The sequence below is a fragment of the Pongo pygmaeus genome, chromosome 18, assembly GCF_028885625.2.
Source record: "Pongo pygmaeus isolate AG05252 chromosome 18, NHGRI_mPonPyg2-v2.0_pri, whole genome shotgun sequence".
Lineage (NCBI taxonomy): Eukaryota > Metazoa > Chordata > Mammalia > Primates > Hominidae > Pongo > Pongo pygmaeus.
Genome location: NC_072391.2, coordinates 65,075,881 through 65,103,306, shown reverse-complemented (window position 1 = coordinate 65,103,306; position 27,426 = coordinate 65,075,881). Strand labels below are relative to the sequence as shown.

Genomic DNA, 27,426 nt, shown 5'->3' with positions numbered 1-27,426 from the left:
TCCTTAGGCTGTTTTTAGAAATCCATCTCCTTAGTGGATACTTTTTATAGACCCCTAACCAAGACCTCACACATCTTGTAATTAAATTTCATCTGGTAGTATTTTGACTTTTTCTTCCAGCCTGTCGACACCTTCTGTGTTCTTACTTGTTCTATCTCAAATATTTGATATCCTTTTCAGTGTTGTATTAATCTAAAATTTGTTGTTTGTGTTTATGTTTTCATGAAGATACTGTTAAAAAATATAGGAAGAAAAGGTTAAGATTTGAGCCCTTCAGTGTACAGTTGAGCTTGTCCTGGAAGACATCAGCCATTTAAGAATCACTAAGTTGGCCGAGCGCGGTGGCTCACACCTGTATTCCCAGCACTTTGGGAGGCTGAGGTGGGCAGATCGCTTGAGCCCAGGAGTTCGAGATGAGCCTGGGCAAGTGGCGAGACCCCGTCCCTATTTAAAAAAAAAAAAAAAATCACTTAGTTCCTGAAGCTCATATTTTTCCATTTTTTCCACATGGATATTATTGAGACCTTACTGAAAACGGGATATGGCCTGTCCCCTGCATTTTTAGATTACAAAATTTAATGGAAAAGCAGTGAAGCTGGAGTGACACAATGCATGGTGAATCTTCTACTGTCTCTGTTTCCTTTTCCCCAGCCATCTTATCAATAATGTGCTTCAGAATCGAACCCTTCCCCACTTTACAGCAGTGGAATGATGTCTCCTGCCTCTGGCCTCCCTGCTCCTTTCCTCTGTCAACAGCCCTTGCCCTATGTGCCATTGGTCAGTTGTCTGCGTAATTCTTAGTCATATGCCATCTCTCTTGCTGGAATCTGAGGGCCAGGTTTGCAGCTGTTTCTCTAGTCTTGTGACAACAAATACTTGGTAGAAGGATGAAGGAATGAGTGAATGGAGATACGGACTGATGTCTCATTTGCAAGTGGTCCATGTGCTCACAGTCATTTCCACACAGCTCTGTGCTTTCCCACAAGGTCTTTATGTTCTCAGCCTCAGTGGTCCCTGACCTGTGTCTGTTTGGCTCTGGGTACTCCTTATCAGCAAGTTCAGCTATCCTGTTTGCATCCTGGATCTTTGCCTGAACCTTCTTCCCGTGGGCCAACTCAGATCTTGCCATCAAAGTGACGTTGCAGGCTGGAGGAGCAGTGTTGCCCTTGTCCAATGCAGCAGTGGGTGGAGTAGCGTCTTTCCTCATTCTCCTGGAAGCACCTCAAGGCCTTATCCTTCCTGGGTGCCATTGTGAGGCAGAGTTGGGCAAGCCTGGGTAGGTCATCCCCTGACCAAAAGTGTGGCAGTTGCCTCACCCTGTGGCGTTACCGCAGCTGACTTATACCTAGACCTCAGAGTTCATGAAGTAGCTTTCACAGAATGTCTCATTTTCTCTCTTTTTCCTTGAAGTCGATATATCGATATTATCTCTTTTTTTCAGATGAGCTCAGAGAGGTTGGGTTACTTGCCAAAGGTCACACTACATGTAACTTACAAAGTTTGGACTGCCTTTTTCCAGGCTTCTTGGGGACTCCTCCATGAGCCCTGGAGTAAGCAATATCCTGGCCATGCTGAGATCCATGAGGGCAGCTCCTGAGCAGACCTGGAGGGTGGACATTGGGGTCTCCTCCTGGGTACAGAGAGATTTCCGGATTCAGTCCTGCCAGCATGCCAGGGTCATGCCGACTGTGCATGTGGGGCCCAAAAGTGGCCTCAGACAGGCAGACCATGCAGCTTATGAGCGTCCCTCAGTGAGAAGCAAACAAAATAGCCAAACAAAGAATATAAACCATCTCTCTGCATCTTGGTTTTTTCATATGTGAACTAGTGTCAGAGGTAGTATACATCTTCCAAGGTTGTTCTGAGGATTGAATGGTGCCTTATAAGACACTTAGTCCAGTGCCTAGCCTAGAGGAAGTATGTGGTATGTGCTGGCTGGCATGATTCCGGCCAGGTTTCTGGGAGACCTGTTGTTAGACCCTCACCTGTTCTATTTTGCAGGGCTTCAGTTTCTTTTCTGGGCAGGGGTTGGATAGCAGACTGGAGATCTCTAAGGAATCAGCAGTTTGAAAACCTCAGAGGCCAAAAGCTCAGGAGCTTCTGGGAGATATAAGACTTTATCGGCTGGGCGTGGTGGCTCACGCCTGTAATCTCAGCACTTTGGGAGGCTGAGACAGGCAGATCGTGAGGTCAGGAGATCGAGACCATCCTGGCTAACACGGTGAAACCCCGTCTCCACTAAAAATACAAAAAAAAATTAGCCAGGCATGATGGCGGGCACTTGTAGTCCCAGCTACTTGGGAGGCTGAGGCAGGAGAATGGCATGAACCCGGGAGGTGGAGCTTGCACTGAGCTGAGATCACGCCACTGCACTCCAGCCTGGGGCACAGAGCAAGACTCCGTCTCAAAGAAAAAAAAAAATGGCGTGAACCTGGAAGGCGGAGCTTGCGGTGAGCCGAGATGACGCCACTGCACTCCAGCCTGGGCAACAGAGCTAGACTCTGTCTCAAAAAAAAAAAAAAAAAGAGACTTCATCTAAAAAATGAGAGGGCTTTAAGTCCTTGGGAGAGCCTCCACTGGTCCTGAATCATTTGTCATTTCTCAGTCTGAAGAACATGGGTGCTCTGGTGGCCTGCTTATATAGTTGGGGTCCCACTCCCCTCTACCTTCACTTCCAATTCAGAGCCGAGGTCCCTAGAAATGCAGCCACTTCTCTTGGCAGGAGGGTTTTTGACAGGCTGTTTTTTGTTTTTGTTTTTTTTTGGGACGGGGTCTTGCTCTGTCACCCAAGCTGGAACCCGGTGGCACGATCATACTAGCTCACTGCAGCCTCAACCTGCAGGGCTCAAGTGGTCCTCCTGCCTCAGGCTCCCAAGTCGCTGGGACCACAGCTAATTTTATATATTTTGTAGAGACGGAGCCTCGCTATGTTGCCCATGCTGGTCTTGAACTCCTGTTCTCAAGAGATCCTCCCACAAAGGCCATTGTTAAGCTGGACTTTGTCAGCTTGGAACCTCTGAGGACTCTGACTGCGTATGGACTGGAGATAGGCAGCTGCCCCCCTCTCTGTTTCCGCTTCTCTATCAGCTTGGAGATGACATTGGAGCATTGGACTAGGAACGAATCCAGCCCCACCACTTTTGCTAGCTTTATGACTACTGGCAAATTGTTGAACTTCTGAGGCTTATTTTTCTCCTTTGTAAAATGGGATAAGCCTGCTTCCCAGAGTTGGTGTGAGGATCAGATGAAGTAATGGATGGAAAAGGGGCGAGGCGTGGTAGCTCATGCCTGTAATCCCAGCACTTTGGGAGGCCGAGACGGGCAGATCACTTGAGGTCAGGAGTTCAAGACCAGCCTGGCCAACATGGTGAAACCCCGTCTCTACCAAAAATACAAAAATATATATTAGCCAGGCATGGTGGTATGTGCCTGTAGTCCCAGCTACTCGGGAGGCTGAGGCAGGAGAATTGCTTGAACTCGGGAAGCAGAGGTTGAAGTGAGCCAAGATTGTGCTACTGCACTCCAGCCTGGGCGACAGAGTGAGACCCTTCTCCAAAAAAGGATCTGGCATGCACAATAGGTTTCCATAAATATGTGTTAAATCAAGAGAAGGATCAGGCCTGAAGGGCCACAGGGGATAGATCTTTTGGATTTAGTTCCCCTTAGCAGGCTTTCTTTGCAGGTGGAGGAGCTATGCACCTACTTAAGCATCTGATTTTACTTCTGGCCAGGCTGCCAGTGAAGAGAAGGCCATGGTCTAATTAAAACTACCTAGCCCGTGGCCTGGCACAGTGGCTCACGCCTGTAATCCCAGCACTTTGGGAGGCCGAGGTGGGCAGATCACAAGATCAGGAGATCGAGACCATCCTGGCTAACATGGTGAAACCCCGTCTCTACTAAAAATACAAAAAATTGGCCCGGCGTGGTGGCGGGCGCCTGTATTCCCAGCTACTCAGGAGACTGAGGCAGGAGAATGGCGTGAACCCGGGAGGCAGAGCTTGCAGTGAGCCGAGATCACGCCACTGCACTCCAGCCTGGGTGACAGAGTGAGACTCCATCTCAAAAAAAAAAAAAAAAACCTGCCCAGCTGGACACAGTAGCTCACGCCTGTAATCCTAGCACTTTGGGAGGCTGAGGCGGGCAGATCACTTGAGGTCAGGGGTTCAAGACCAGCCTGGCCAACATGGTGAAACCCTGTCTCTACTAAAAATACAAAAATTAGCCAGGCGTGGTGGTGGGCACCTGTAATCTCAGCTACTCGGGAGGCCGGAGAATCGCTTGAACCAGGAGGCAGAGGTTGCAGTGAGCCAAGACTGCACCACTGCACTCCAGCCTGGGCTATGGAGGGAGACTCTGTCTCAAAACAACAACAACAACAAACCAAAAAAACAACTACCCGGCCCTAGCACTGGCTCCACCACGGGGTGCAGAGGCAGAGTAGCCCCAGGGGCTGGCCCTGATGACTGTTCCTTTCCCCCCCACAGGTATAGCCTTCACAGACCTCCCGGTGAGTACTACTATTGGGTCTTCCCCTCCTGGGTTTCTGGGGGCTGACTGGGATGGGGCACGGTGGTACCTGCAAGTGCAGGGTGTGGAGTCTGGTTCTTTTCCCAACCAGGGATGTGTGCCATGCTGTCAGCTTGAGGGTACCAGGAGGGGCACTTGCTGGCCTTCCTCTCTCTCCAGCAGCAAGGTCTGGTCATGCTACGACTCTTAGCAGGTGACAGTAATTTGTGGCACTTCCAAAGGCAGCTGTGGGGCTGCTGGGGGTAGGGTGGTGGAATGAAGATAGCTCCATGGCTCAGCTGGTCTAAGCCAGCTCTGTGTCAGCTGGGGTGCAGAGTGTAGGGAATTGTTCCTGAACTGTGAGGGAACCTAGTCCCTGTACATACCCATCAGAGATCCCTGAGGAAAGCCAGTGCCCTAGGGGAACTCATCTGCTACTATCTAGGGCACCCCCAAGCCAGAGAAGTGAGCTTTGTGGGGTCTTCTCTTAGAAAAGGATGGAGTTTTCTGGCCGGGCGCGGTGGCTCACGCCTGTAATCCCAGCACTTTGGGAGGCTGAGGCGGGCGAATCACGAGGTCAGGAGATCAAGATCATCCTGGCTAACAGGGTGAAACCCGGTCTCTACTAAAAATACAAAAAAAATTAGCCGGGTGTGGTTGCAGGTGCCTGTAGTCCCAGCTACTTGGGAGGCTGAGGCAGGAGAATGGCCTGAACCCGGGAGGTGGAGTTTGCAGTGAGCCGAGATCGTGCCACTGCACTCCAGCCTGGGCGACAAAGTGAGCCTCCATCTCAGAAAAAAAAAAAAAAAAGAAAAGGATGGAGTTTTCTGCTTGCTTAGTTCAGGGCATATCCTCACCTCCAGCCATCCCGCACCTGTACTCCAGTCTCTCTTTATTATGAGTCATCACAGGCCTAATCACATGCAGGGCCTCCACCCAGGATGCTGGGAGCCTGGCCTGGCTCTGTGTGTTCTGGCTAGGTTCTGGAAGGAAGGAAGGTTTGCTGACTCTGGTGGCTGCTTTGGGATCCCAGACACCCCAGTGATGCCCCAGTAAATGCCTTTGTGATTTTATGGGCCTCTGAAGCCCAGACCGTAGCACCCAGGGTCCTGTTAAAACCTCCAGTCCGTGGCTCAGAATCCTTCCCTTTTACCTGGAAGCCCCAGAGAGGGGCTGTGGTCCTAAGCAAAGAGAACAGAATCAGGTGGAGAATGTTGACCCTGGCTAGGGAAGGGTCTAGTTATGGGGACGTGACATGAAATGACCAGGCATGAGCATGGCCAGTATGCAGCCACGTACAAGAAGGTATGGGGGAAAGACATTGTAGGCAGTGATGGTCAGGGAAGGTTTGCTGGAGGAGGTGGGCCTTGCTTGTGGTGTGGAGGATGGTAGGGGAAAGAAAGGAAGTGAGAGGTCCTCTGTGTGCAGAGCCCATGGTGGGCTGAAGCCAGCATACAGGAAAAGGTCCCACACCTTTTGCAGGTACAAAAATGCATGGTTGGCCAGGCGCGCTGGCTCACACCTGTGATCTCAGCACTTTGGGAGGCTGAGGTGGGCAGATCACCTGAGGTCGGGAGTTCAAGACCAGCCTGACCAACATGGAGAAACCCCATCTCTACTAAAAATACAAAATTAGCCGGGCGTGGTGGCGCATGCCTGTAATCCCAGCTACTCAGGAGGCTGAGGCAAGAGAATCGCGTGAACCCAGGGGTTGGAAGTTGTGGTGAGCTGAAATCACGCCATTGCACTCCAGCCTGGGCAACAAGAGCAAAACTCCGTCTCAAAAAGAAAAAAAAAAGTGCATGATACTCAGGAAGGAACATGGCCTGAGCACGAAGGTGAAGAGTGGACTCAGGGCCCTGGGAAGACCATCTGCAGTGACAGTGGGGAGGAGGCTAGCGAGGCTCTGGACAGTAGCAGCAGGGAGCCACAGGAACCACCAAGTGAGGGAGGGACCAGACAAAAGCCAGTCATGGTAGAGGCTAGGTGGAAAGCAGGGAGCCCCACACCCTATTGGCCAGAAGATCCTCCTCTTAGCGAGCCTCTAACAGGAAGGGTAGCTTCTCTTCACCCTTTGCCAGCACCAGGAGTCTAGACCACCGGTTCCCTTTTGCCATGCTCCCCTCCTCCCTCCTTTCCTGCGTCATCCCATCTCTGCCTACCCCCTCATGTATCTATCTTTTTTTTTTTTTTTTTTTTTGAGGCAGGAACTCACTCTTGTCACCAAGGCTGGATTGCAGTGGCAGAATCACAGCTCACTGCAGCCTCAATTTCCTGGACTCAAGCCATCTTCCCACCTCCCTCCTGAGTAGCTGGGACCACAGATGCATACCACCACACCTGGCTAATTTTTATTTTTTTATTTTTTGTAGAGACAGGGTCTCACTTTGTTGCCCAGACTGGTCTCGAAAACCTGGGCTCAAGCGATCCTCCTAAATTGGCCTCCCAAAGTGCTGGGATTACAGGCATGAGCCACCATGCCCAGCCTCATGTGTCTTATTTTTTTTGCGGCAGAGAGATCCTTGGCCCTGGATCTTTCCCAGAGAAGCCATGACCCACCATTGTAGCAGACCTTCATGGGCACATCTGCAGGGTTGTGGAGCCCAGCCCATTTCTGTATGCTTTGGCTGAGTTCCAGAAAGGGCTCTTGGGCCTTGAGGACACAATGGCCTCTGATACAGGGCAGGACACTCTCCATGATGTGCCTTGCTTGCTTTTCTTTTGCTTTCTCCCCTCAAGCTTTGGGGCATAATGTCTCTGCTAGGGAGGTGGACAGAGGTGGCTCCGCCCTGCCTTCTCCAGCCTTGCTGCAACTCTCCCAGCCCAAGCATGGGCCAGCAGCAGCCATGGAGGTGAGGTGAGGCCTTAGTACCCCACTGCCCTCAGGGCCTGACTGACATTTCATTCTCCTCCTCAGGCCAACCTCTACCCCACCGTAGGCCTGCAGACACCTGGGGAGATTGTGGACGCCAACTTTGGGCAGCAGCCCTTCCTGTTTGACATTGAGGACTACATGCGGGAGTGGCGTGCCAAGGTCCAGGGCACGGTCCACTGCTTCCCCATCAGTGCCCGGCTTGGCGAGTGGCAGGCAGTGCTGCAGAAGTGAGTGCCCTGCTCCCGCCCTTACCCACTCCCACCCCACCCCAGCCCACTTCACTCTAGGCCCCTGTAGGGCTACAAGCTGTTCTTACAAATTCCAGCAGGTGGATCCTTTCTGGGAAGCATTCCCAGGGCGATTTAACCTGCAGCTCTCCTGCTTCTCTGTCATCGGATGGACAGCTCCCACTGAGTTCTCCGGGCTGCTCCTAATTAAACCTTTGCCTCTCAGCCAGATTGGAGGCTCCTGTATATAAGATCACCAGCAGGGCTGTTTTCCTTCCCCAGGTCATTTTGCAGAGGATGCCCTGTGGTCTCTTCCTCTGTGGACCCTTTTTCTACCATAGGGAGTATCCATGGTGCTGTGACTCTGGCCTGAGGCCACCTCACAGGGCCCAGCATCCAGCTGAGTCTCATTCGTCTATAGCAGTGGTGGAGGGAAGGGAGTTCTCCCTAGGACCAGCTGAGCTAGCTCCTTGGCTGATTAATTCCCAGACTGTCCTGGAATCCAGTGTCGCTGAACTCCCAAGGGAGGCCAGCTTTGGGTTTCTCTTCCACTTGCCATCTGCAAGCCTGAGTGAGGGTGACCAGTACCCACTCTGCCAGGAGGTGGGTGTTAGCTTGGCTCCCAAGGATCAGCATATGGGTATGGGGAAGGGCTGGGCTTCCACTACCTATGGTCATTGCCCTGCAAAGGCATCAGGGTGCTAGGATCCCTGGGGTGGGGTTCGGGTGCGCACTGGGTTCTTTGTGCAGCCTTTGTCCCTTGAGGCAGGCCCCAAGGATGGGCTGAGGCAGGGGCTAGGTGGCCAGACCTTCCCCAGGAAAAACAGCATTGCTGCCTCTTGTTCACAGCCCCCCAGAGCAGATGACAAAGGACTTCCTTGGATGGCCAGGACAGCGCCACTCCCATAGCAGTCTTGGTGGGATTGCCAAGAAGAGGGGTGAAGATGCCAAGTCTGTGTAGGGGAGGAACTGATACTCTCAGTTTTCAGGGCCTAGGCTCAGCACATGGATGTGTTTTTGTTTTGGGGTTTTTAAAAAAATACTGAGATGGGGTCGCACTTTGTTGCCCAGGTTGGACTCCTGGGCTCAAGTGATCCTCCCACCTCAGCCTCCTGAGTAGCTGGCATCACAGGCATGTGCTACCATGTCCGGCATGGCACATAGGTGTTTTTGTTTACACTTGTGTATCTATGTGCTTGTATGTGTTCATATGTAGCATTTGCTAAGACCTGCATATAATATGTGTACTGTGGTTTTACATAACTTCATTTAATGAATATTGATAATGACTATGTTATCACAGAGACAAATTTGTCACAAGCCGTTTGGCTGGCTTCCTCTAGTGGAAGGTCAGGTAATTTCCTCTCTTTTACTTGTGTAGGTAACCCTCTTGTAGATAAAGACTTCTTCATATTTACCCTTGTGTTTATAATAATAATATGGTGTAATCATAATAATTATACTTATTTTACTTTTTTCTGAGTCAGGATTTTACTCTATTGCCCAGGCAGAGTACAGTGACACAGTTATGGCTCACTGCAGCGGGGACCTCCTGGGCTCAAGCAATTCTTCTACCTCAGTCTCCTGAGTAGCTGGGACTGTAGGCATGCACCACCACGCCTGGCTAATTTTTTGTATTTTTTTGTGGGGACAGGGTTTCGCCATGTTGCCCAGGTTGGTCTCAAACTCCTGGGCTCAAGTGGTTTGCCTGCCTCGGCCTCCCAAAGTGTTGAGATTACAGGCGTGAGCCACCACACGCAGCCAATAATTTTTTTTTTTTTTTTGAGACAGAGTCTCACTTTGTCGCCTAGGCTGGAGTGCAGTGGCGCAATCTCGGCTCACTGCAAGCTCCGCCTCCTGGGTTCAAGCCATTCTCCTGCCTCAGCCTCCCAAGTAGCTGGGACTACAGGCGCCCGCCACTACACCCGAGCGTAATTTTTTTTTGTATTTTTTTAGTAGAGACGGCATCCCACTGCATTAGCCAGGATGGTCTCGATCTCCTGACCTTGTGATCGCCTGCCTCAGCCTCCCAAAGTGCTGGGATTACAGGTGTGAGCCACTGCGCCCGGCCATATTTTTAAAGTAGAGATGAGATCTTGCAATGTTGGCCAGGCTGGTCTTGAACTCCTGGCCTCAAGTGATCCTCCTGCCTTGTCCTCCCAAAGTTCTGGGATGAGAGTCATGAGCCATCACGCCCAGCTGATAATTATTATTTATACTATAATATTATGTAATATATCATTTCATAATAAGAAGTCTTATTTATGGACTTCTTCCTGCCAGGTACTTTATGTGTATTATCTCATTTACCCCTTAAAGCTTGAGGGAACACACACCCAAACTTCTGTGCCTTCCACCTGACAACGCTTCAGACATTTGTGTTTAGAGTTACAGTAATGACATCAGACACATGTACACACCAAGGTATTCACTCCTGTACACATCAGATTTGAGGGTTCAGCCTCTGCTCTATATATGTACACACATGTGCCACTGTTCAGCCAGCTTCTGCTGGGGTTAAATGGCTACTGGGAGTCAGACTTCTCCAGACCATTTCCCAATGACTGTGTTCCCGTTGGCCCTGCTGCTGCCTATCTCTGCCTGGCAAAATCAGCCTGATTGCTTGGCTTCTTGGGCCCCTGATTTGTGGTATATCATGGTGTAACTCTGGGTTGTGAGTTAGCTTCCCATCACTCACTCACTAGAGCTGGAACTGCTGAGGGCAGGTTCACCTGGAGGGCTGAAATGCTTCTCTCAGGTACATGGCACAGCCTGCAGAGGGGCTCCTGTGTCTATAGAAGGTGTGCATGTGGCATGCATCCTGTCTGGGAATCTGCCAGCTTACCTGGCTAGCTGCAGTTTCGGGAAACTATCAGTGAGACCATTGGCCTCTTAGGCTTGCTGCATTTCCCAAAGAGGCAGCCACCTGTGAGGAGTGTGCCTGTGTGTGTACTTCTGTTATCGTACTCGCTTTCTTGTGGGCAGCATGTCTCAGAGAAACTGCAGCCACTCCTCTGAACTGTGGGCACAGATGTGGTGACCAGCCCCTCCGAAGCCTGACTTCATGACCGTGGGGCACCATGGGGGAAGTTTTCATTTTGTTTCAGCCCCTTTATTCTCATTCTGTGGAGGTTACACCTCCAGGATGTGTTTAGGGAGACCTCTGGGGGAAGTAATCTGTCCTGAGTCCATTGGGTAGTCAGTGAGAAGTGCAGTTCTTGAGTGTCACCTGAAGCTCTTCCTTTCTTCTAGCATGGTCTCATCTTACCTCGTGCATCATGGGTATTGCGCCACAGCCACGGCTTTTGCTCGAATGACTGAAACCCCAATTCAGGAAGAACAGGCGTCCATAAAGAACAGACAAAGTAAGGTTTATTCTACTTTCCCCTTTCCCTTCCTCACCTGTCCCTAACTCTGCTCTCTGGCTCATGTCAACCCTGGTTAACCTGTCAGGAGTCCATTCAGCTCTGGTCCTCATGACCAGCTTGCAGCCCGAGGCCATGTTCCTGTCCCACCTTCAAGATGGCACTGCCCAGATGGACAGTTGGCAGGATGGAGACGTCTCAGGGCAGCCTCCCTAATGCACATTCTGAAGGCTGGGCGCAGGCCAGGCCCTGGCATGGCTGGTTCCATTCCTCCATTTCCTCCCTGCTTGTTTCCTTCCCCCTGAATCCTGGATTCCTCTCAGCCTCCTGTTCATGGTCTTCCAGGAAGACTGTTTGCCTCTTACCAGACAAACTCTCTGCCTTTCTCACCATTTACTCAGCCTTAGTAGTTCTGCTTATTCCTAGCCAGAGAGGGGACTGAAGTGGTCAGATAGGGCAAAGCCAGTGCTCAATGGCTGCTGTGGGGGCACTACCCTCTGCTCCCCACCTCTGGTCCTGCCCTTTGCAGACAACCTAAAGTCCTCCCTTGGCCAGAGCTCTCCCAGTGTTGATGCTGGCCTGGATGCTGTGTGTCTGGAGGCTCTTTCATGGAAGGAGCGGTGTTGGAAAAGAGGAAAAAGAGCCCAGCGAGGAGCTAGAAGGAGAAAAGGAGAACGAGGACGAGTGGGTGTAGATATGCGTGTCTGTGAGTGCCTGCCTACCTCTCTCCGAGCCTGCTGTCTCTTCTGTATGTGCATGTGTCTGTCTCCCAGAGAAGCGTGCTCAGCCAGACAGACGGAAAGGGATCCCAGACTTGGGATCTATGAATGAGAGCCTCAGACCCTGAAGTTGCTCCCAGCGAGATGCACCAGGCCCCACGGCAAGAGCGAAAAGGCAGCAGCAAGATGCTGATGGCCTGAGAGGTGTCAACATCAGAGGTGCCGGCATGAGGAGGATGGCCTCCTCTCCCAGCAGGGGGCATGCTGCAGCCCCTGAAGACCACCAGCCAGAGCCGTGATCAGAAACCAGTGTGATTCCATTGCCATTCCCCTGTGAGGCCTGGAAAGAGAGGAGTCTGTCTGAAGAGGAGCCCCTCAGGCCACCAAGCTGCCTGGGTGCCCATCCCCAGATCATGTTGCTCCCGCTGGGGCCCTACCCTGCCCCCAGGTCCCTGGCACCACGTGACCCGTAGGAACAGACCCTCCTGCCTTTGGGCTGAGGGTCTCCCCTCCATCTTCCCCATATTCTTGAGGACTCTCTGACACTTGGCAGAAACCAGGATCTGTTGGGCTGGGCAGTTAGGTTCTTTCTCCAGCCTCCTCTCCTGTGAGCATTTCAAGCTGGCGAGGCACTCTGAGCCGGACCCTACCCTGAGGCTGGCAGCATCCCAGGCGTGTGGCTGTGGGAGAGGCCTGTAGCCCTCGCTCACTGCTGTGTTCTTGCACCCTGCAGAGATCCAGAAGCTGGTGCTGGAGGGCCGTGTGGGCGAGGCCATCGAGACCACCCAGCGCTTTTACCCAGGGCTGCTGGAGCACAACCCCAACCTCCTCTTCATGCTCAAGTAAGTCTTGGGCACCCCCAGTTCCCCCAGAGTCCAGCTCCTCTCAGCTGGTGGTGGGAACATCAGCCTGGACCACAACCAGAGCATCATTGCCCCGCTCCCTCCACAGGTGCCGGCAGTTTGTGGAGATGGTGAATGGGACAGACAGTGAGGTCCGAAGTTTGAGCTCCCGAAGCCCCAAGTCCCAGGACAGCTACCCTGGCTCCCCCAGCCTCAGCCCCCGACATGGCCCCAGTAGTTCCCACATGCACAACACAGGTCAGCCACTCTCCAGAGGGCTCTGGGAAGAACTGGTGTGGAGGAGAGAGGCCACTCCACATACCCTTTCCTGGGCTGGGCTCAGGGCTCACTGCTGGATTTGGGAGAAGGGAAATGGAACCACTGTGGTTATTCTTGGGGCTCCACTTCATGGCAAGCTGCCCCTCCTCTTCTGACTATCCCCCTGGCTTCTAGGAGCAGACAGTCCCAGCTGTAGCAATGGCGTCGCGTCCACCAAGAGCAAACAGAACCACAGTAAATACCCTGCACCCAGCTCCTCATCCTCGTCCTCCTCCTCGTCCTCCTCTTCCCCATCCTCTGTCAATTACTCCGAGTCCAACTCAACAGACTCCACCAAGTCCCAGCACCACAGCAGTACCAGTAACCAGGAGACCAGGTGCCTGCCTTGCCCTGCTTCCTCTTCTGCCTTCTGCCCTATGCCAGCTGGGTCCATTGCAGTCTGTCCTTTGAGTGCCCTGCCCTTCACCCCCAGCCTCCATCTCAGGTCTGTGCCTGGAGTCCTAATTTTTGGCCCACTGGGCCAGACATCAGCTCTGGCTTCTGGCCCTCCCCACGATTTAGCTGCACTTTCCTTGGCTTTGGCTTTCTCCAGAGGCTCCAGTGATGCCAGGCTGAGGATGTGGTCTCCTCCAAAGAGGCCGGGCCTGTGAGAACCCTCAGGGTCCATCATGAGGTAGCTTTCCCTGGCTCTGGCTTGTAGACAGCCAGGCTGGGCAGGCAGGGGAAGCTAAGCCGCAGGCTAGAGCTCTAGGTGGCTCTCAGCATCCCCAGGTACACCTCAAGGCTGACCTGAGTTTGGCTTCCATCCAAGGCCACAGAGCTGTCCATGGGGGCCATGGGACCCAGTCATTAGGTTGGGGGATATGTAGAAGAGGTGTGTGAACTCAGAGGAGGGCCAGGGAGGGGAGAATCACAGAGCAGCACTGGGACAAGGGTGGGAATCAGGTGACAGGCCTCTGAGGATAGCTGGTGTCACAGTAGGGGCCAAGTGCTGAAGACTTGGAAGCCTGAGCTGTCCTTTCATGTTCCTGGGGGGTCCTCGGTTTACCCACAGCAACCCATGGCTACAGCCTGAAAGGAGGCCCAACCAGGCTGCTCTAACCACACCCCCTGGGCCAACTCCCACCTCAACCCTTCCCCACAGTGACAGTGAGATGGAGATGGAGGCAGAGCACTACCCCAACGGTGTGCTAGGAAGCATGTCCACGCGCATTGTTAATGGTGCCTACAAGCATGAGGACCTGCAGACGGATGAGTCCAGCATGGGTGAGAGCCACGGCCCGGTGTGCTATTTGAGGGCAGTGTGCAGTCTGGGTGCCCTCTTCCCCTGGGAGGGGCTGGGGTAGGCAGGCTTTGGCATCTTGAGAAGCTTCAGCCAGACCTGGTCCACAGCCTCCTTAGCCGATTGTGGATGGGTCCTTAAGGTGGCTCCAAATGTACGAAGGCCCTGGCCTGTGCCAAGACCACCTATGTTTGAGGCTGGAGGGTGTTCGAGAGCGTGGGCACCCTAATGAGCACCCTGCGTCTGTGCAGGCTGGGAAGAGGGACAACTTCCAAGTCCTCCCTAAACCCTAGACTGTGCGCCAGGTGAATGAAGAGAAGAACGCCTCGACTGTAGCTGCCTCACCTGTTCCTCCCAGCCTTGCCTGCCTCTGGCAGAAGCTGCAGCCCACCCAGGGTCCTTCCTGCCCCACCCCAGTCCTGCCCTTCCCTCCTCACCCCTCCTAACGTGTTCTCCACTGGGTTCTGGATGCAGATGACGGGCATCCTCGGAGGCAGCTCTGCGGGGGCAACCAGGCTGCCACAGAAAGGATCATTCTGTTTGGCCGCGAGTTGCAGGCATTGAGTGAGCAGTTGGGCCGGGAGTACGGCAAGAATTTGGCCCACACAGAGATGCTGCAGGTACAGGATGAGCCGGGCTTCATGCAGAGCAGGCCCCGTTTGGTGTTGGGGGCAGGATGGCTCTGGGAGAGTCCAGGGGGCAGCAGGAAAGAGTGGGCTCCAGCCAGGTCTGCAGAGGGAAGTGGGGCATCTGGGCCCACTGGACATGTGCCCTCCACACGTAGGCTCTGGGGAGAGTACAGCCCTGCCCGACCCTACACCCCACATTCCAGGCTGGGCATCATGCAGTGCCCTGTCTCCCTCTGGAGCCACGGGTAGCAGGGCGAGCTATGGTGTGTGCCACAGTCCTCTCAAGAATGCCCTGTCCTGTAGGATGCCTTCAGCCTGCTGGCGTACTCAGACCCCTGGAGCTGCCCAGTTGGCCAGCAGCTTGACCCCATCCAGAGGGAACCTGTGTGTGCTGCCCTCAACAGCGCCATTTTAGGTGAGTGAATCTATTTATTATTATTATTAGAGACAGAATCTGCTCTGTATCCCAAGCTGGAGTGCAGTGGCACAATCTTGGCTCACTGCAATCTCCACCTCTGCCTCCTGGGTTTGAGCAATTTTCGTACCTCAGCCTCCTGAGTAGCTGGGACTAAGGTGCGTGCCACCACACCCGGCTAGTTGTATTTTTAGTAGAGACGGGTTTTGCTGTGTTGGCCAGGTTGGTCTCAAACTCCCGGCCTCAGGTGATCTGCCCGCCTCAGCCTCCCAAAGTGCTGGGATTACAGGTGTGAGCCACCATGCCTGGCCTAGGTGAGTGGATCTAACAAAAACAGAAGCTGGCCCATGGCTACCTGGGTGGTTCCCACCCCCCACCCCAGTTGGCCCCAGAAAGAGCTGATGTTTGTCCACACTGGGGCAGCAAGCTCTGCACAGGCCCTCTCTGGTGACTCATAGGATTCCTGGGCTCCCATGGTTGAACCTAAACCCTGACCTCCGTCTGCCCAGCTGAGTTCATGATGGGTCCTAGGCCATGGCAATAGGCCCAGGCCAGCCCAGTGCTCTACACGGGGCTAAGGTCCTCAGGTTCCTGGCATGACTTCAGGGCCATGGCCTGGTGGCTGGGACACACTTACACAGAGGTACTGAACACTCTGTTCCAAGAGAATCTGTCCACTGCCCCCTCCTCCCACCACCAAGGGAATTTTGACCTGGGCCCAAGCCCTGGGGAGGCCAGTGACCAGGCCTTGTCTTTCCTCCACAGAGTCCCAGAACCTGCCAAAGCAGCCCCCTCTGATGCTCGCCCTGGGCCAGGCATCTGAGTGTCTCCGGCTCATGGCCCGAGCAGGCCTGGGTTCTTGCTCCTTTGCCAGAGTCGACGACTACTTGCACTAGCTGACCGTGCTGGCTGGCTCTGGCTGGCCCTCCGCTGGCCCCAGGGCTGGAGCTGCCCTGCCCTCCATAGGCACCTGGTGCAGGGACCGGGAAGCCATGGACAGAGTCCACTCCTCCTGCCTGGCCTTTCCCCCTCTCCCTTTCCTTCCTTCCTTCCTTTCTCTGCCCACCACGCCCCTCAGTCTCTCTCTCCCCTTCATGTGCAGCGGCCTGTGACACAGTATTGGCTGGTTACTCTCATGTAGCGCCTTCTATTTTGAAAGGGGGGTTTTGTTTTGAGGAGGGGTTGGGGTTTTTAAATTTTTTTTCTCCTGACTGAGCCACCAGTATTTATCTCTGGAGAGTTTGTGCTGAGCTGGTTTCTGCTAATTTAGTGATGAAGCCTATCCAAGTTGGTGATAGCTTATTATTTTCATAAGTAAAAAACAAATGAGATTATATATATATATATATAAATATATATATTAAAAAAAAAGACAGTATTTATCGTAGCATTAGTGGTCCAGCATCTCTTGGGTGAGGCTGTCCAGGCACCATGTTTTCTTTGAGTCTAACTCATTAAAAAAGAAGAATCTCTGTCACCTCAGCCAAGTGATTTATTTTTTGCTCCCCCTTTTTTGAGTCACAGGCCGAGCTGCAGCCTAGGAAACCCAAATAGGGTTTGGTGGGCCACTTAGTGGGCATAGTTATGTTGGTTTATAGCACCCCAAGAACTGTGGGTCCCTAGGCCCCTGAGAGCTGGACAGAGCAGAGAACTCCAGGGCCAACGGTCCAGAGAAGTGATAACTTGGCCCAGGGCCACACAGCAGAGGTAGAGGGTCTTTGGCCAGCACACTATCTACCACTCTACCCCACCTCCCACTGCCTGCCTTGCTCCCCTTTCCTCCCTTTTCAATACCCTACCTTCCCTTGTTGTTAAGATGGCCAAATAATACATTTAATCTAAATTGATTGCCTGGAAACTACCTGCCTTCGTCCTGAGAGCTTCTGTGTGTCAGGCTGCCGGAAAGAAGACTCCATTCCCAGGACAGAGGCCGTTGAGTACAGGGGCTGCTTTCTTCCTGCCTGGATCTTCACCATCTCTGCACAGCTCTGAGAGAATGGATGCTTTCTGTTGAGAAACCAGTACCTTGTGGAGGCAGGTTCTTGGGCTGCTACTCCAGGGAGTGGATGGAATCCTTGGTCCCCTAGGCCAGACTTCACTGCCACTGTGCCAGACAGCTCCCTGCAGCTGGGCCCTTGCCACTCTTAGGAAAGACTGTTGGGAGTATTTGCTGGCCAGAGAATGGGACTCCATCAGCTTTACAGATGTCCCACCAGCTGTTTCAGATAGATCCTTACAGCTGGCAGAGTAAAAGTGGTCCCACTACCATTGGGGAATCAGGAAAGGAAAGACAGATGGTTGCCAGGACTTGGGGTGGCCCATCTATGGAGAGGACTGGCTGCCCTGGAGGAGGAAAGGGAGGAAGCCTACACAGAGGAGCACCAGGACGGGCTGGAATTTCCATACATGCTTCACATTGTGAGGGGAGTGCACAAGCCGCCCATGCAAAGAGTAGGGTCAGCCATGGCAAGGCCGGAAGTTGAACTTTCAGTCCCTGCCTGAATCTGGGCTGTGCAAGCTCCTGCTCCATATTGGTGGACATGGGAATGGTTGGTGTGGCCTGAGATACTCATTGCTCACCAGGCCTCACTGGGCCCACAGCTGGGCAACAAGAAAAATGATTGAATTGGACCAACTGCTGGTGATGGGGCCAGGGCCCTGGGCCCTGTGCTCTCAGAATTCTGCCTTGGGAAATGATCCTATAGCTGCTGCTTTTTCTTGGTCCTTGGGGCTGGCAGACCCATAGACCATGGCCTGTTATGAGGTGTCCTGTCTGTAAAGGAAATTCATCTCTTGTGACAGCCTGGGGCTACCTAGCTCCCAAACCCAGAGGTTGGAGACATCAGGCTGTTAAAATGATCATAGCCTAGCAGGATTGGATTAAAACCACAGGCTTTTGCAGCTGGAATGGGGTTCAGTGAACATCTCCCCCATTCCTCTCCTGCTACAAATAAGGAAACAGGCCCAGGAGATTAAGTGACTTGGCTAAAGTCACACAGCAAATTAGTAGCAGAGCCGGGACTATCCCTTATCCCTGTGGGTTGGGCAACACTATTTAGTCCTGAAACTGAATGGCAGATAAACCCCATGAGGGGTCAGGCTGATGTGCCCTCCAGCAGTATCTGAGAAGCTGCTACCTTCAGGGGTGTGTCAGGGATGAGGATGGGTGCCTGAGCTTAGGCTGTGGAGTGGCTGAGAGGGCCCAGGAGGGCTCGGGACAGCTGTGTGCTGCATGGGGTTGGGTGTCTGCCTGGCTCGCACTCGGTACCCATGGCCACCTCCCCATTTTCTGTGCCTTATCTCACTGTTTCAGCTGAGTCCAAGTTGTTTACTCTGTTCCTCTCCAGAGGGGCTCTCTGTCCCAGTTGGGCAGCTCACCTTTGGGACGTAAGCCTTTGCCCCACAAGCTGTGGAGAGGGCCAAAACCAAGCTGCTTGAGTCCACTCTCTTGCTGAGAGTCCAGGCCTGCCTGCCAGCCAGAGGTGCCCCTTATGCACATCCAGTCCTACCAGCCTGCTTCCAGGAGCCTAGAGTTGGAAAGGCACCTGGGGGAGCCCTGGTGAAGGGCTGCACCTGACCCATGGAGGCAGGAGGAAGACCTGGCTTTCTTGGTTTGTCCGGCCCTGGGGAGCAGCCTTCCCTACTCACTCCCCTTGTGGCACCAAATGGTCACTCCTTCCAGAGCAAAAACTGGCACTCATAGCAAGCCAGAACCCCCATCCCCATCCTCATGGGTCTGTGGCTGGGTGCAGGCCATCAAAATGGACACCACGAGACAGAAGTGGGGACTGCCTGGCCACCCAGCGCCTTCCCACTCCTTAAGCAAGCACAAAGAAGATGAGGCAGAGAATTGTCAGAGCTGAAAGTTCCTTTGGTTGCTCACAACTCAGGTATGCACCCATGTGGCAGCCAGGCAGCGGAGCCCTACTAGACTGCAAGTCTCATGCACCCAGACCTGTGGCCAGATTGTGGCCTCTGGCTGCCTCAGGCATTTGCCTCTTTGCATCGGGTTTTCCTCCATTAGTAACTACAGCTGAAACAGACATCCTCCACATTGTGCACACTGGTTTTGCCTTTGTCCTCAAGAGTTGATACTTGGCATTAGCATGAAACTTGTGGGTGTGGGAGGATGGAGAGAGAACTCTAACACAAAACATCTTATTAAAATTGTACTTGAGAGACAAAAAAAAAAACTCCTGTTGTATTTTGACAGAATTATTTTTATTAAAATACACATCCATGAGCAGTCATGTGTGTCTGGTCTCTGTTTTGAGTCTTATTGAGGTTGGCACCCCTTCTGTGACACGTCCTGTCCTAAAGGATTTGGGCCCTTCCCAGCCTCTCAAGTGCCCAGGCCCTCAGGTGCCTTCTTTAAGGATCTTTGAAACTGTGTATTTGTAAGACCCCAAAGAGGACAGGTACTTAAACCTCAGTTCTCTCTTGAAACGGCTTTCGTCTTAGACAAGGAAAAAGTAGCAAATTCAACTAAAGAGCCTGGGCACAGTGGCTCACGCCTATAATCTCAGCACATTGGGAGGCTGAGACAGGTAGATCCCTTGAGCTCAGGAGTTCGAGAACAGCCTGGGCAACATGGCAAAACCCCGTCTCTACAAAAAATACAAAAATTAGCTGGGCATGGGGGCGCATTCCTGTGGTCCCAGCTATTCAGGAGGCTGAGGTGGGAGGATCACTCAAGCCCAGGAGGTCGAGGCTGCAGTGAGTTGAGATCGTACCACTGCACTCCAGCCTGGGTGACAGAGTAAGACCCTGTCTCAAAAAAAAAAAAAAAAAATTCAACTAAATAAAGGTGGGCCACAGGAACTTTTCCCCACAAAAATAAGGTATTAAGACTATATTCCAGAGCCAGGTGCAGTGGCTCACCCTGTAATCCCAGCACTTTGGGAGGCCAAGGCGGGCAGATCACCTGAGGTCAGGAGTTTGAGACCAGCCTAGCCAACATCGTGAAACCCCATCTCTACTAAAAGTACAAAAATTAGCCAGGCGTGGTGGTGGGCGCCTGTAATCCCAGCTACTAGGGAGGCTGAGGCAGGAGAATCGCTTGAACCTGGGAGGCAGAGGTTTCAGTGAGCCGAGATCGCACCATTGCACTCCAACCTGGGTGACGAGCGAAACTCCATCTCAACAACAACAACAACAACAACAACAAAAACATTCCAGGGCCAGGTGCGTTGGCTCACGCCTGTAATCCCAGCACTTTGGGAGGCCAGGGCAAAAGGATCGCTTGACCCCAGGAATTCGAGGCCAATCTGGGCAACATAGACCCTGTCTCTATGAAAAATAAAAAAAATTAGCTGGACATGTTGGTGTGTGCCTGTGGTCCCAGCTTCTCAGGAGGCTGAGGCTGGAGGATTGCTTGAGCCTGGGTGACTGAGGTTGCAGTGAGCCATGATCACGCCACTGCACTCCAGCCTGGATGACAGAGCAAGGCCCTGTCTCAAAAAAAAAAAAAAAAAAAAAAAATTCCAAATATGCTCGTCTCAAATACTGCACAGTCAGAAAGTTTTCTGGGGGTACCTCTTTTGAGAGTTTTTTTGGGGGGGTTTTTTTGTTTTTTTTTTTGAGACAAAGTCTTGCTCTGTCTCCCAGGCTGGAGTGCAGTAGCATGATTATGGCTCACTGCTACCTCAACCTCCCAGGCTCAAGCGATCCTCCCACCTCAGCCTCCCAAGTTGCTAAAACTACAGGTATGTGTCACCGTGCCTGGCTAAGTTTTGTATATTTTATAGAGAAGTTTCACCATGTTGGCCAGGCTGGTCTCAAACTCCTGGTCTCAAGCAGTCCTCCTGCCTTGGCCTCCCAAAGTACTAGGATTACAGGCGTGAGCCACGGCACCCAGCCTGATGGGTATTGAAATTAGCTTCCTGTCTCTTGCCTGAGGAGCAAGAGCTTGTGTTCAAAATCGTCGCACCATTTACTGTGTTAACGTGGAAAGTTAACCTCTTTCTCTGAGACTGTTTCCCCATCCTTAAAACATGGTAAATCCTTCTGCCCTGTGGAGGTACGGGATTATGGCAGATATACAGCAGTGCTTGGCACACAGGGACACACAGTACTCATGAGCATCCTTCCTCCATGAGGATGCCCACTGGTGTGACTGGCCCACTCCTGCCTCCCCTGGCCCCAAGGCACCAGGGTTTTATGCAGAGGAGGGATATGGTAGATCATGCTGGTGTCCACCTGGAGGTGGTACTGGAGACAAATTGGAGCAAAAGAACCCAGGTAGGAGGCTGCAAAGAGGGCAGTTTTGAGAAATATTTAGGAGAGAACTGGAGGTACAAGATGAATAACTGAATGTGAGGGAAATACGAGAAGCAAGAGACAAGGCAAATGCAGACTTTGGTTGGGGGTGATGGGATGGATAATAGTACCACAAAATAACACAGAACAGAAGGGGGCAGGCAGTGGCTAAAAGTCACCGGAATTGGGAGGTTTGCCAAAGGAAAAGGGTTCTTCTGTGGTCCAGTAAATTAGGAAAACTGTCTTATGGATGTTCACAGTGATCGCCACCACCACCAGCTAATTAAACGCTCATAATCCTGTGTTAAAATGTGTTGCTTAACCCTGCACTTTCCAAACTTACGTTACTACAGACTGTGTCACTCAGTAGAATCTTACAGGACTATTTATAGAATGCTCTTAGGGAAGAGGTAGCATAGAGGGGAAAATATGGGTTTTAGATTAAGCATAAAGTCCTGGTTCTATATAAGTAAAGCCAGAGTAGGCTCATTTTCCTCTAGACTAGTGGTTCTCAACTGGGAATGATTTTGCTCCCAGGGAGACACTTGGCAATGTCTGGAGATATTTTTGGTAGTCACAACTGGGCTTGGGGTGCTACTGGCATCTACTGGGTAGAGCCAGGGATGCTGCCAAACATCCTACAATGCAGACAGCTCCCCCCACCCCTGCCCAACAAAGAATTATCAGGTCCAAAATGTCAGTAGTGCCACTGTTGAGAAATTCTACTCAAGAAGAGTGGAACTCCGAACAATGACTAAGAAACAGATCAAACAGGCACATTTTGACTCTGCTTCCCTTCTGCCTGGCTCTTGAGGATCCAGGAGAGAAAGGATAAAACCCCATCAGAAGAGGGGGGGTTTAGGGGTTACAACTTCTCATCACTCTGGGAGCCTTCCATGCTGACAGAGGTGGTAGGAGTCCTGTCTCCGCTCAAAGCAGGAATAGCTCTGCTGCTAGTTAGCATATCTCAGTAGGAACTGCCTCACGCTTACGTCAGCTGACATATTCTGTCACCACAGGCTGCTCTGGAATGATGGCTGGGAGACCTTCCTAATGCCAGTTGAGTGGGGATCTTGATACTCAGCAGGAGGGTCAGACAAGCAGGGACGGGGGCTCCCCATGCAGATACAAACCCCAATCACATTTCCTACACAGCCAGTTTTATGCTAATGTCTACCGGCTTCCTTACTCTAGCGGATAGTCTGCTATTTACTTTGGTGGGGCATAGGCTTCAGTAAAGAGGCCAAGGGGACTGAGGTCACAGTCTTGAAGAGCACTGATATTTAAGGAACAATAAAAAAACATCCAGAGGAAGAGGCGCCCAGACAGGCACCTGAGAAAACGGAAAAACGAGTCACTGGGAGTCAGGGAGCCAGGAAGTCCGACGAGTTCGAGAGAACTGGCCTTCTGCAGATATGTCGTTGTCCAACACGAAACCGTCTTTCATTCCAGGACAACTGAGGCTAACAACAGCTCCCAAAACCTGGTCCCTGACGCGGGTCAGCGGAACAGAGAGAAGCCAAGCTTAGGAAACTGCCGCCTCCGCCGCCGGAAATGAATAACCTGAGCCTCCTAGCCAGGCTGCTTAAGCTCCGCCCCCAACGAGCGAGCATGCGCAGCTCCCGGCTACGGCCCCTCCCCGCGCAGGCCCACCCCCGTTACGGAGCATGCGCAGTCCTCCAGCCGCCCCCCCCCCCCGCCCTCCCTTTCCAGAGCCCCCGGTTCCTTAGAAACCAGGCGGCGCGTTCCCGGTGGCGGCGCCCTGGACTCCGGGGCCGGCGCATCCCCGCCAGCCTTCCTTAAGGCGGATGGGTGGCCGCCGAGACCCCGCCGGACCCATGGTCTCCAGTGCAGCGCGGAGTGGGCGATGCCAGCGTGCCAGGTGAGAGGCGGCCACCGGCGGCGGGTGAGGGCGAAAGAGGGCATGGCGCGGCCGGGAGCGGGCGCCGACAGGGCCTCCTCCGCGGCCCGGCGCCGGAGGTTGGAGGCGTGGACCCGCAGAGCCGGGGCTGGAGGGGGCTCGTTCCAGCTGCCTGCAGGCGCGTGGAGTGGAGGGTCGCCTTGGGGTTCGCCCTTTCCACCGCAGAAATAAGACCCGCAGGCTTGATGGTAGAATTATAGGATTTGGGATCATGGAAGAACCTGAGACATAACCCATCCTTTTACCAGATGCGAAAACCTAGTCTCCCCCGCCCTGTGCCAAGCGGACCTCCTGACTGTGTGAGGATGGACGCTTTGTGGATGAGGATATGTGAGGTGTAGAAGCTTCAGACAAAGGGCTCGTGGGGTAGCTGGTTCGTCCCCTTTCAGAATGAGATGGGACTTTTGGGGATAAATCTTTAAGAAACGGGTGTTCAGTTGACAGGTGGAAGAAGGGACACCCCAGAAGGTGCGAGTGGCTCTGCCAGCCCCTATGTGCCCTATGGCCACGTCTCAATGGCCCTGGCCTACCTTTGTATTTGTAGCTCTGGAAGGAAGCAGATGGACTTGAGACAAAAGGTGAAGTGAGGTATTCCCATCAAGGCCCTATCACACTTAAAAGGTGAGGGAGGAAGAGTGGACAGGGACATGAGGGCTTGGGAATGGTTGTGTGAAGAGTTTACCCTCCAGACTACAGCACGATCTAAAGAACAAGGCAGGATAGAAGAGTTGAAAGCTGCATTGGATAGGCATCAGGGAAGCTTATTTAACTGTCTTATTTATGTTCATTGTTCCTATAATGTTATCCTGAGGGCAAGAAAGTGGATGCCCTTTTAAATGTCCAGAAAGAACTAGGGCAGGGCACCACCTTTGTGATCTATGGGGCCCAAAAGCCTCTAAAGGAATAGCCCTTAGTGTGTGGCCCTTAAGTTGAAGGGAACAGCATTTAATTTAGAAAAGGAAGACGCTTAAATTTAGTGTGATATGGAGCAATATAGAGAAGATGGTTGTTTTTGAGTCGGGGAAGCTAGATTCATTCTTGATAAGGAAACTTATTTCCTTCTGGAAAGCTACACTAGAGAACAAAAGAGTTTTAAGGCCATCCATTTTACAGAAAACGTGAAAAAATTAACTGCTTTGGGATTGGGAGTTTAGAGAACCTGCCTGGACCAAGAGAGGAAAATTTTCAACAGACGCTTCTGTTGGTCGAATCCTTATTTCACAGATAAAGATTCTGTTGTGAGAGGTTTTCTCTTACCACCTGCTTTTCCCACTTTGCTATGGAATAATCATTGGTTTGGGTCTAATTCTCTATCTATCTATCTGTCTATCGAGACGGAGTCTTACTCTGTCACCCAGACTGGAGTGCAGTGGTGCAATCTCAGCTCACTGCAACCTCCGCCTCCCAGGTTCAAGCGATTCTCTGGCCTCAGCCTCCTGAGTAGCTGGGACTACAGGCATGTACCACCACGTCCAGCTAATTTTTGTATGTTTAGTAGAGAAGAGGTTTCACCATGTTGGCCAGGCTGGTCTCGAACTCCTGACCTCAGATGATCTGCCTGCCTCGGCCTCCCAAAGTGCTGAGATTACAGGTGTGAGCCACCACGCCCAGCCCTCATTATTATTTTTATTTGCTAGGGCAATTGCTATCTGATTTCTATAGTAATACTAGAACACATTGGTGGTAGAACTAGCAATTTTTAAAAAAGCCTCCTCTGACCCAAAACTTAAAAATTAGAAGTATGTGATTTTTAAAAGATGGTCCCTGATTCTAATCATCAAAGTCAGTTTGTCCCTAGCTTGATAAAAACTAATTTTCTATTTACATTTGGCTTTGCAGCAGGTTTTCCCCCTTGCCCTTATAAGAAGATACATTGGAAGTATAATAATGTTAACAGGTGAAATCAGTTTAAAGAAGAAAGCTTTGGGCCGGGCGCAGTGGCTCATGCCTGTAATCCTAGCACTTTGAGAGGCCAAGGTGGGTGGATTATCTGAGGTCAGGAGTTTGAGAACAGCCTCACCAACATAATGAAACCCCGTCTCTACTAAAAATACAAAATTATCGGGGCATGGTGTTGCACGCCTGTAATCCCAGCAACTTGGGAGGCTGAGGCAGGAGAATTGCTTGAATCTGGGAGGCAGAATTTGCAGTGAGCCGAGATCACGCCATTGCACTCCAGCCTGGACGACAAGAGCTAAATTCTGTTTCAAAAAAAAAAAAAAAAAAGAAGAAGAAGAAGAAAAGTTTGTCTTAGCTTCATAATTCAGCGTCATACCATAACTATGTGTATTGTGACTGTGCTTTTTACCGACTTTTCTTGCACCTGTGGGGTTATTTTGTATAAATACCTCAGGAGATACAATGGGTCATTATCAAAAGCAAATGTAACCTCTGGGGAAAATCAGTACTGTTAACCAAATTCTGTCAGAAAGGCTTCATGAAAATCACTGTGTTCTGTGCAGAAACCTTCATTACTTTCAGGTTGACCCAGAGGAAGGTAAGACAAGTAGGCCAAAATCAAGTCAAGGTAAAATGGAAGGGAGCAGTTGCCACCTGTGGAACTGGATGGAGTGTGGGAGGGTGTTTTGAACGTGGGCACAAATACTTTGAATGAGCTTTTGGAGAGGGTACTGCTTAAATACGGCTGTGGTGTGCCCTGTGGATTTGTGTGCGTTTTCTGAACTCCAATCAGAAAAACACTTGTTTTCAGAGAAGGGTAGACTTACAGAGGACTCTCAAAAGTCCTGGTTGCTATGACAGTGAAACCTTTGACAAATAATTACTTAACTTCTATGCCATTTTCTGGAGCAGCTGAGGGCAGTTATCATATCTGGCCTGTAATAAAGTAATCAACAGTGTTTGACAGGCCAACCATGAGGAAACCCTACCAGATAAACCAGCAATGCTAACAGAAGCTACTTTCACTGAACTGATTTTCTAGTTTTCCCATAAGAGGAGGAATGGAATGGGGTTGCAATGTCATCTGATGTTAGAAGTTGAAATGCAGAGGTCGGTGTTCAGAAAACACAGGATCAGAGAGACCACTAACTTAGAAATAGGAAAAGTGCCTTTCTGATGCCTGAAAAGTCACTCATACATACTTATTTTTAAATGTTTATTCATTTTTGAGACAGGGTCTTGCTCTGTCACCAAGCCTGGAGTACAGTGGCGTGATCACAGCTCGCTGCAGCCTCTAACTTCTGGGCTCAAGTGATCCTCCCACCTCAGCCTCCTGAGTAGCTGGGACCACAGGTGCATGCCACCACAGACAGCTAATAAAACAAGTTTTTTTTGTTTTTTTTTTTTTTTTGTAGAGATGGGGGTCTCTATAACAGGGGGTCCAATTCTAGAACAAATCCACAATTGGAATTAGAGTACATCTAGGAAAGAATGGAATAGGAGATTTTGCTGTTTTTGAGAACTTATAGACAGTATAGTAATGGAACATTATCTTTCTTACATTCAAAAGTAGTAGATTTATATTAGCAAATTTAAAAGCAAACTGAAATTTGGAGTCTAAAAGTCCTTATTACTTGAAAATTTAAATGGCAGGTGTTTTAAAAAGTGAGAATGAAAGATACTTGAAAAGCTTGGGTTCATGAAGGTTAGAATGATAAGAGATACTGAGAAAAACATGAAAGCAGGAAGAATTCCCTATACTCTAACACCTCCTTATAAATTAGACATTGGGTTGGGAATGAGCTCACTAAAGTACCTTGTCTTCAAAGACCAAAAAAAAAAAAAATTTCTCTCATGGTGATGTGAATAAACACTTAGAAAATATGGATTAGAGCCAGGTGTGGTGGCTCACGCCTGTAATCCCAGCACTTTGGGAGGCTGAGGCAGGTGGATCGCATGAGGTCAGGAGTTAGAGACCAGCCTGGCCAACATAGTGAAAACCCGTCTGTACTAAAAATACAAAAAACTAGCTGGGTGTGATGGCGGGTCCCTGTAATCCCAGCTACTAGGGAGGCTGAGGCAGGAGAATTGCTAGAACTTGGGAGGCAGAGGTTGCAGTAAGCCAAGATCATGCCATTGCACTCTAGCCTGGGCAACAAGAGTGAAAGTACATCTCAAAAAAAAAAAAAAAAAGAAAAGAAAAGAAAAT

The 27,426-nt window shown here is 51.4% G+C and overlaps 2 protein-coding genes across 5 annotated transcripts in view; both read left to right on the top strand.

Moving 5' to 3' along the window:
• Nucleotides 1-19,332, top strand: part of RANBP10 (RAN binding protein 10) — an 85,579-nt gene extending 66,247 nt beyond the window's left edge. For both annotated transcript variants that reach the window (XM_054453988.2, XM_063654394.1), the window contains 10 exons: nucleotides 4,485-4,507; nucleotides 7,424-7,608; nucleotides 10,861-10,973; nucleotides 12,426-12,534; nucleotides 12,644-12,792; nucleotides 12,988-13,189; nucleotides 13,958-14,079; nucleotides 14,570-14,715; nucleotides 15,028-15,139; nucleotides 15,905-19,332. In XM_054453988.2, coding sequence (XP_054309963.1) covers nucleotides 4,485-4,507; nucleotides 7,424-7,608; nucleotides 10,861-10,973; nucleotides 12,426-12,534; nucleotides 12,644-12,792; nucleotides 12,988-13,189; nucleotides 13,958-14,079; nucleotides 14,570-14,715; nucleotides 15,028-15,139; nucleotides 15,905-16,035 — 1,292 coding nt within the window. In that variant the 3' untranslated portion in view covers nucleotides 16,036-19,332. The remainder of the gene's footprint in view (nucleotides 1-4,484; nucleotides 4,508-7,423; nucleotides 7,609-10,860; nucleotides 10,974-12,425; nucleotides 12,535-12,643; nucleotides 12,793-12,987; nucleotides 13,190-13,957; nucleotides 14,080-14,569; nucleotides 14,716-15,027; nucleotides 15,140-15,904) is intronic.
• A 3,725-nt stretch (nucleotides 19,333-23,057) lies between these two features.
• The window catches only part of GFOD2 (Gfo/Idh/MocA-like oxidoreductase domain containing 2), a 51,278-nt gene continuing 46,909 nt past the window's right edge, over nucleotides 23,058-27,426 (top strand). Inside the window, exon 1 of one of the 3 annotated variants that reach the window (XM_054453972.2) lies at nucleotides 23,058-23,279. The gene's annotated coding sequence lies outside the window, so the exon portion shown is untranslated. The remainder of the gene's footprint in view (nucleotides 23,280-27,426) is intronic. The other 2 variants (XM_054453973.2, XM_063654393.1) reach the window with 2 other exon arrangements.